The sequence below is a fragment of the Propithecus coquereli genome, unplaced genomic scaffold (assembly GCF_000956105.1).
Source record: "Propithecus coquereli isolate 6110/MARCELLA unplaced genomic scaffold, Pcoq_1.0 Scaffold29, whole genome shotgun sequence".
NCBI classification, from domain to species: domain Eukaryota; kingdom Metazoa; phylum Chordata; class Mammalia; order Primates; family Indriidae; genus Propithecus; species Propithecus coquereli.
The window spans coordinates 8145713-8155868 of NW_012148507.1; the positions used below are offsets into that span (position 1 = coordinate 8145713).

The following is a 10156-nucleotide window of genomic DNA, read 5'->3' on the forward strand; positions in this document are numbered from 1 at the left end:
TACGATCAAGAAAGCGTTTGATTCTTTGGCTTCCCTGAAACACTGTCTAATTTTGCATTAGAGAAACAGAAGCTTATACAATCCTAATTCTAATCCTACCAAGTAATTACTGTTTTCCTCCCTCTGGCTTAATTTCTGAAGTTATTCATAGGAAGACTGCAATGTGACCAGGAGAGCTGGCTAGCTTTCTCACAAGATGACTCAGTACATTACCTTGGACGTTTTATCACATAGTCCAGGATCTGGCCCTCGGGCTTTCACATTTAGAAACCTCCTGTTACCTTAGCAGATCCACGGTAACCAACTTCACAAAATGCCAATTTATTAACTTACCATTATGAATTCACAAGTATCCCACAGATTAGCATGACTGCTGCATGCTTTCCCCATATACAGATCTACACGTGAAACCAAACTATATCCAGAGAGCTGGTGATACAGAAGCAGAGTTAGTTGCTGGGAGTCCTTCTCTAATATGAATGATCTGGACGTAACATATGAACAGGCCCTTAACATACGTGAAGTCTCACTGGCCATCACTCCTCCTCCCTGGAACTCAGATGAGCCCCACCCAAACCTGCCTCTGTGTCTCTTCCCTGTAGATCACTGGAAGCAGCAGAGCTGTTCGTCCCTCAGACCTTCGGTCAAGCCTTGCTCAAACCTAGAAATAATGCTGCCTTCTAAGGTGACTTGATTATGTTTGCTCTGATCAGTTATGTGCAGTATTGATTGTGCTTTCAGAAAGTGACCTTATTTCCCTTATTTCCAAATTTTGGGGGGAAATTATATAGTAGCTCCCAAGTAGGAAAGAATTTGAGGTAACAAAAAATAATTATCTGCACTGCAGCTTTGGAAATAAGGCTTCTGAACGGCCACTGCCCTATCCTAACAGCCTGAAGAAATTTATCAGACTTACTGAGTTATAAGACACCAACTTTATATTTATACATTTGGGGGAAAAATCCTCTAATATACTTACTTCATCTTTACTTCTGTAAAAAACTGATCATAACTTAAAAAATTCTGCAGGGCAAGCGAAGGGGCTCGATGTGCATCAGCACAGTTGAGGAGGTTGTGCAGCAAAGTGACAAGAGAAAATCGTCCACAGGGCCCTATAGAACCTGGTTTGTCTCTTCCGTGTCACAGTGACTGATACCACTGACTGTGCTGATTAGAAAGGCTACTCAAGGGAAACCAATGACAAGGACTCAGAAAGGTTTAGGAGAAAACTCATAGCAAGCCACTGGGAATAAATGTGGAGGGAAAAAACGTGAATTTTTGGCAAGTGATGGAGCAGAAATCAGAAAAGAATTAAAGTGCAGTGTTTGGGGATGGGTGGGGAAGTTGTAATCTGAAGCTGAAAAGGAAAAAAAGAATTTCTCAGTATCATTTCCTCTGAGTGCTAATGGGAAGAAAGATTGTTTTTCTAAAACAATAAAAAAGCATTATCAAAGTAAAGTTTTCATAATAGCATAAAGGGTCAATGCTGTTGAAGTGAAAAATATTAGCGCATGCTTGTTTACTTTGTCTGGGTTCAATGACTCAAGTCATTAAAGCTGCAGAGGAGGGCGGCACTTATCACCTGAGTTGACGGGAGGGTTTCGGATAACACCAGCAATAATCTTCTGAACCTCTGGAGTCAGTCCTGCTCGCTCCAAATCTAGGGGGTAGCCAGCTTTCACCGCTTGGGATAAATGCATGGCAACTGTTTTGAGAGGCAGAATCCTGATCTCAGCTACACGATTCTAGAGAAATAACAGCAAAAGAGCCAGGCAGTTTTTAAAAGTTTCCACTGTACTTCATGGGGAAAAAACATCCAAAATGTTCGGGTCATAAACGTTCCCTGAGAAATAAACAATGGACTAAACCTTCACTTAATTTTTTCATTTTAACAATTTCTTTAAAACTATCCACACATTATAAACCTCCACAGGATCTACTTTTTATACTGTATTATACTGTATTGAATAAACCAAAATCACCCAGCTTTAGCTAAGAATTCAATCCTCATCCTTCTCTAATTATTCACTTTACATGCAATTAGTGGCAGAGAAAAGTCATTCTATATAAGTCTGACAGCTGTCACAACCTTTTGAAAACATAAGTAAACTATCGTCCAATATTCGATATACTTGAAACAACACATGGTGCTTTGGTTACGTGAATTTCCAAGAAGGCGAATCCTAAAATGCTTAGTGATAACATGAGGCTCCAGATGCATTCTGTAAAAGGTTCTTGAAGATTTTAATAGGTGTTTTAAATTGGCTCTACTCGTAACAATAACTACAATTTCACAAGGGCTGTCACTACTGAAGATGAATTGTTTAAATTTAGGATAGTGCTACATATTTATACAGCTTTTTAAACAAATGTGGCTCCAAATACATTTTACGTATTAGGTAAAACATTCTTTTACTCAGTTCTAACTTATTTCATGATACTCTCTTCCGCTACATTTCGAAAGTCTGAATTTAGACCGTATTTGTGAGAATGTTTATTGTTTCACAGAATAGTATATAAGGCCTTATTTTCATCCTTCAAAGGTAGGTTTTAAATTACTTTCATTAAATGTCTACTCTTTTCTACCAGAAAGTGTGCACCATGTGTGCATAATGTCAGGGTTATTTGATACCAGGCATCAAATTACCTTTAACTAACTGTATTATTGCTCCTGATTAATTAGTCCTTAGGCATGTTTAATTTTGTGGTTAACTGGCAAGATCCTCTCAGACTCCCAGGAGGCACAGATAATTACACCATCATATTAACAGTAAAATACAACCAAATAAGACCAAAAGACACAAATGAAGATATACCATTCTTCACATGTTCAACCATGAATATACAATATAACATATGAAACCTCATATTATGGCTATCAAAATGTACTTTATTCAGAAAATTTGGAGTCAATACCAAATTTTCTTAATAACTCTATTCAGTTCTACCATACATGCATGGTCAAATTATGTACATACGGGCATATTTAACATGTACGTATAAGTCACTATATGAGAAATTGAACCTAAAATTCCTATTTATCACATGTTTTATTTCAAAAATAGTATCATGGAATTATCTGATTTCTTGGGTAATGGCCTTTGTAAGGAACTTTAAGAAATTTGACTAATTACAACATTCAGTAAGTAAGATAAGCTATGGCCCTTCTATTTTTATTTATTTTCAACCTTATCTGAATAAAGAATGTGTAATGTAGCATAGTGGATGGAGGCACAGAGAACAGAAAAAGCCGGCACTGGATCATATAACCTGTTCCAAATCAATTTAATATCACAGAGGATGGGAATTCAAATTAGTTAACTTTAGCTAGAGGCCTCATTCTGCCCCTATTCCACTAAGATATACTCTCTATTTTGTATACAAAAAAACCTCAACAGCCTTAAGTATGGTCATTTTTTATAGTAATTAGATTTTTTTCAAAGAGTATCAGGCACAGTTAAAAAAAAAAAATAGTACTACAGGATACAGAATGAAAAGCAAGTTTTTTAAAAACTTATTTCCTGTGTTTTGGATATCCGTATGTACTTTCTATACATATGCACGAAGATGTGAATATACAAGCATGCATATATATACATACATATACATTTGCGTTTGTTTTTCACACCGTTTTTCTTTTGACTTAATGTATCTTCAAGATTGTTTAATAGCACATATACTAATGATTTTTAAAAAACAGGACTAATAGTTAAAAAAACTAAGTTTTAAAATATGGCTGCTGCAATATCCCTGAGCTATGTGTTTATAGTACCTCTGATACAGCCTCTATAAGATAATCATGGTCAAACTATATTTACTGCTATTACTTAACTGACAGAGAGGTAGGCTTAACAAAAAAGGAAACAACATTCTGTTTTAAAGATAAAATGAGATGTACTGTAGGGTTAGAAGAAACTGATCCCAAGTTACACCTTTAACATTAAAAAGCTGGTAAAACACAAGCATAAATAAACTAAAACTTCTCCGTAACTTGAAAGTAACACTTACCACAGACATCTTCTTTTTTTGGAATAAAGAATAAGTGATCATCGGAGAATGTGAAAATGAGTATTTTTTCTTCTGTTCTTCTTGAGGTTTTGTACTTGAAAAGAGGTTTGTCTACAGAATTTTAAATATAGCACAAATGATCAACAATATCAATATAATAGCATATAAATATGATCCTTAGCCATTAGGGGAAAAAAAATAACATACATAAAATCTCTCAGTAACAAAGAATTCTCTTTTTAGAGGAGCTCAAAAAGAAGTTGGATTGTTTAATATATTAATTTAAAAAGGTAGAATAATGCTAGAGAATAAACTTTTAGTAAAGTATTTGTAATAAAAAACATTTTCTAGTCTTCTCTTTAGCTAATAAGAAGGAATAAAAAAGGAACTATAAGCTGGGAGCAATAGTTCAAATGCCTATAACCATAGCACTTTGAGAGGCCACAGCAAGAGAAATCGCCAGGAGTTTAAGGCCAGGAGTTTGAGACCAGCCTGGGCAACAAAGCAAGACCCAGTACCTAAAAAAAATTTTCTTTAATTAGCCAGGCATTGTAGCTTACACCTGTAGTCCCAGCTACTTGGGAAGCCGAAGCAGGAACATCACTTGAGCCCAGGAATTCAAGGTTACGACGAGCTATAATCGGGCCACTAGCCTAGGCGACAGAATGACAGCGACAGACTCTGTATCTCAGAAAAAAAAAAAAAGGAACTATAATATAGTATGAACCACTCTAAATTAGTATCCTAATCCCCTGGAAGTGAATACTGAATGAATCGAATAAATTGAATCTATATTCAAATTTAGGTACTATCACCACAAATTCTGCTAACATAGCATAAGGAAACAGATTATAACCATGTAGAGGACTGTCCAGAAAGTATCAGCCATGTGACCTCTCTCGTTATATTAACGATGGCTGGACAGCCCTCGTGTATATGTGTGTGTGTATAAATGTAAGTGTATAAATTGGAAAGCAAATACAGTAATTTACAGTGAGGCATGTAAGTGGAAAGTCTCACTTGGCCCAGTGTGTTTTGTCCTAGCAAGCTTAGAAGAATATAACAAGGGAACTTCTTATAGTGTCTTAAGTAGTCTCTTAATTATAAAAGTAGGTTCAGGTATTCTCTTTGGCAATTAAATACAATACTTAAATCCAGTTAGCCAAAACATCTTCTCATCCGGATACTGCTTAAGTGCTGCCTACTTTTGTCCTTATGCCTTTCTTATTTGAATGTTTCCATAACTAACTACTCTCTGTCCAGTCTATGTTTTTATTTTTTAAACATATTCAAAAGGCAAAAGAATGATAAAATGAGCCCCCATGCATGTACCACCTAGTTTCAACAACTGTCATTCATAACCAGTCTTGTTTCATCCATACCTTCCCGCATTCACCAACTCTCCTACGCCTACCCCTAGATTTTTTGACACATAATATCTGTACATATTTATGGGGTACGGGTAGTCTTTTATCTACATAGAATATAATTTGATTAGATTTTTGCTCACTACCATCACACCATCACTATCATCACATTCTGGCCCTGTCATCTTCAGATTACTTTGAATTACTTTCCTGAGTATTTTGGATATTCCTAAACCCTTTAGTTGGACATTTATACATGACATCATCTTTTTGTCCCATAAATCCTAAAATCTGTACGGATTTGCCAAAATTTATGATAGTATTTAAGTTTTACTTCAAAATTTAAAAAAATATATTTAAAAGCCAATGAAACTGATAAATAATAAAACTTGGGCTTAGTAAATTAGTGTTTGTTAATTTCTTTAATAAATGGTTTCAATTTGCAGAATAATATAGGAATAATTCCTCATCAGAGAAATCAGTTATTTTATCTACCCAGAAGGCTCGTAAAGGTTTCATATCTATCCTTTGAAGCATTTATTTTTTGTCATCCTCCTTCAGTTTCCTCTCCTGAAGGGAAGTTGGGAGAGATAATTCATTCGCTGTTAAATAATACCACTAATTTATGAAAGAAGATACTACCATCAAGTATATAAAAGAGAGGGAACTTATTCAATTACCGATGGTAGGTATGGTATTATTTATCAAATCATTCAGATATCATAATTTCATTTTCAAAATATCCACATGGAATATAAGGAACTTTCACATGATGCCTTGTACAAGAGTATAAAAAAGAAAATTTAAAGTTGCCAAAGATATTCTATAGCAAAAGAGGGAAATTATATATATTATAAAAAAAGCAAAAGGGTTTTCTACTTAGAGAACGATTTTTCTAAAGCAGAATCCAACTGTGCCTGCCCAAAGCTTAACAGGAGGTTCTTAGAAGTAAAAAGCAATCCCATAATACTGTCTTGAATGCATTTAATTCTTCCAGCTTTTCATAGGTGTCTCATGTCTTTTATCTTTCTAATGTCATCCTTATTTCCTTGATGCAGGGGAAGGAAGTATCATTTTCATTGTGTAGGTAAAGAAATGGAGACCCAAAGAAGTTAAAGATGTTCAGGCTCATCAGGCAAACTACATAGAGAAGCACTAAGATCCTGATTCCCTGATTCTGAGTCCAGTAGTCTTCCCACTACCACACACTGCCTCACCTTCTGTGCTGGAGTATACAGCATAGAGTCTGCACGTAGACTTTAAAGAAAAACCCAAACGATCCTTATGCAAATGGTCATTTATGGTGGGGCAAGAAGTAATAAAAGGATATGAAGGAAATGCTATTAAGACTAAAGAGAATAACATGAAATCTATTTAATATCAAAAGACAGCATTACTGGAAGGGGAGGCTAATTAGAGAATATACCAAAAAATAAGAAACAGAAAATAGCTGAGCTCCTTACCAACTGATAGAAATTAAAGCTGCAAAGTTATCCTTGCTAACTACCACATTTCAAAGTAAAAGTTGGAATTTATCAACCTAAAATACAGTATGCAATTTTTTCCCTGCAAGACAGGATCTCACTGTCTTGCCTTGGATAGAGTGCAGAGGCACAATCATAGCTCACTGCAGCCTCGAAGTCCTGCGCTCAAGCGATGCTCCTGTCTCAGCTTCCTGAGTAGCTGAGACTACAGGTGCATGCCTCCACACCTGGCTAATTTTTTAAAACAATTTTTTTAGAGAAGGGATCTCACTATGTGGCCCAGGCTGGTCTCAAACTTCTAGCCTCAAGCGATGCTCCCACGTTGGCCTCCCAAAGTGCTGGGATTATAGCCATGAGACACTGCACCTGGCCCTCATTCAAATTTAAAAACAAAACCTCCCAATGACATAGAAAGACACGAGCAGCCTGGACAACTCCTTTAGTATCATCTTTAAAAGTAGGTCACTGACATGTTTTTCACAACAGATTTACTGTAGAAACCATCTGAATTCATTTTCTAAATGTCCAGTATGGAAACGCAAATAAAGGGAGAAAATGTTGCCTTTGAAGGATGCTTTTGAAATGGTAGAAAAATGCTAACTCTCTAAAAGTTCCTAAAAATCACAGTATTTTACCTGAACATTATTTACTTGGCAGAAATGTTTGATGACTTCCAACAGAGGGGTCAACATAGTAGCTTTGCCTTCAGAAACACCATCGATCTTTTTTAGATTTTCAACCGTAGTTGGTCTGTGTTTAAAAAAACAAAAAAGGTCAAGAAACCACTGAAACAGTATCACTCCAGCAACAGAGCTGATGTTCAGCTCCATACTGAAACTCAATCTCAATAAATGTACATTTTTTTCCAACAACCAAAACCAATATATAATACAAGTAATCAAGTTTTATAATTTCTTTCTTTGCTTTCCACGATTTAAAGACTTGCTGTTTCAACAATTCATGAATAAAAACACGACTGTCTCCTTCACCAGAAAAACACAATACTAACTGGTAAACAGGCCATTATCATAAAGGAACAGGCTAACATCAAACGTTCCACTCTATTACTGATTTTATTATTTTTATAGAAATGAAAAGGAAAACTATGGGGCTAATGGGACAACTAAGAGGCTAGGAAACTCTCATTTAACAGTAAACCTGCTAACTATACTTCAGTCTTTTAGCTCAATATTTCTCATTGTTATTTCTTATTGTGTCCAATATGCAAGAGAATGTATGATGTCTTCTTTTTAAAAGTCTGCCAATCTAATGATTATTTTTTGCTTAAATATCTTCTCTGAATATTAAAGTATAATCTTAGAATATTTATTTTTAACAAAATAACTTGTAAAATATAAACACTCTGTAATATCACTGGAATAGTCTGCACTAAAGTAACATTGGGTGAAATTTAGTGACAGGAACAATTTTTTAAAAAGCATATAATTACCAGAAAAAATTTTTTACAAGAAAGAATACAATTACCAAGCAACTATTCTTTGGAAATAATTTCTTCTAAATATTTAATGACCACTTAGTGTTTTTTCAGAATTGTGCTAGGTGCTGTGGGAAACACAGAGAGATGAGGAACTAATGTCTTTATTCTGAGAGTTTAAATCTAGAATGTACAATACATATTTACCACTAATCACAAAAAAATAAAATATAGCATTGTGTCGTAAGTGCCACAGAAGCATCTTTAGAATTCATCTAAAAGTCCTTTGTAAATTCAAGAGAAAGGAATTACTTTGCTGATAAGACCACGGAAGACTTCATGGAGGAAACAGTAATAAAGCTAGATTTTGAAGGAATTCTTAAGAGGAGTTTTGAGGAATCAAGGAAACCAGGAAGAAGCAACACTGCAAATAAATACCCAGAAGGTGAAAAGGGCCTTCAACAACAGTAAACAAAATTATTCCACATTCTGTGACATAAATGGAAAAGTAGGTTTAAGTCCCTAGATGGAGGGCCTTGAATTCTAAGCTAAAGAAGTTAAGACTGTGAGAAACAATTTAAGCAGAAGTACATGATAAAGGAAGGTTAATTTTATACTCATGTGTCAGATGAAACAGAGAGCGAGAGAGAGAATTAGTGAGCAGTTAAAAGGCTTTTGCAACAGGCCAGGAGAAACCATTCTAAACTTGGTATCAATGGTGTGGTCTCAACGGTATCACTAAAAAGGAGGAGGAAGGCATAAGACAGATACACGAGGAACATTTAAACAAAAAGATCTGAAAACTATTTAAATGAGAGGAAGAAGGGAATATATGTTAGAGGAGTGAAAATAATGAGAGGTTTTAAACATTAGGAACCTCTGATTAGGAACGTGATGGTACAACTAACAGATACAGAGAATTCAAAAAGAGTTTTGGCGCTTCGGTGAACCACAGGTGTGGAGGGTGGGTAAATAACGGTTAGATTTTATATACACATACATATATATACTGTATCTGATTGCTGAAAATATAGCTGGTTTTCATACATGTAGAGACACGGGCTAACACTCAGCAAAGAGATGAGCACAGCAGCATGAGAGATTTGGAAGTCACCTCACAGATGTGACCGTTAAAGCCACGGTCTTATGTCAGAAGAAAATAAATTGGAACATACACAAAAGATAGTTTACCTCATTTTGGCCATATCCACCAGTATCTTGTTCGTTGCCAGAATAGCTGGAGGAACATCCATCTTATCGCCATGTTTCTGCCTAGCGTCTACCAATTTGCCATATAACACAGTCTGAACAAAAAAAAAACAACTCAACACTTTTTAAAACGTACTTAGAGCCAAACCTTTATTTTTAGAGCTTCACATATCACATTTTCCCTTAAGATGAACATAAACTCAACTCTAACTCGGACTCTTAGCAAAAGAACAATTTTTAAAATACTGGCCACAGAATTTTAAGCATGCACAGAATCATCACTCACTGCTCATAAAATAATTGTCTTTTTACTGTAGCCTTACCTGAGTCTCCTGCTCTTGAGCTGAAATAACAGGTTCTGAAGAAGTGTAAGATTTTTCTGGTGACTGCACCATGATACTGAAATATTTAAAAGAAAATAAATAATAAAAGCTTTTCTTTCTCCTAGTTTACTTTCTATTTCGTTCCCCGGAATATCTTTCCAAGTCAGTACTAACGTTTACTCTTCACAATACCAGTAAGGTAATTTATTTAATGCCAACAGCCTAGATTTTAAACATTTTGGATCAAATATATTCATTATAATCGTAAAGTAAAAATTGCAATTTGAGTTCATCACAAAATTGGTGTGTTTAAAAAGAGCATTTGTCCCA

At 35.2% G+C, this 10156-nt stretch overlaps 1 protein-coding gene across 1 annotated transcript in view; it reads right to left on the reverse strand.

Annotated features, from left to right (window-relative positions):
* Positions 1–10156, reverse strand: part of WRN (Werner syndrome, RecQ helicase-like) — a 142863-nt gene that overhangs the window by 36212 nt on the left and 96495 nt on the right. The window contains 5 exon segments of the mRNA XM_012648552.1: positions 1583–1745; positions 4009–4119; positions 7495–7609; positions 9486–9598; positions 9827–9902. Coding sequence (XP_012504006.1) covers positions 1583–1745; positions 4009–4119; positions 7495–7609; positions 9486–9598; positions 9827–9902 — 578 coding nt within the window.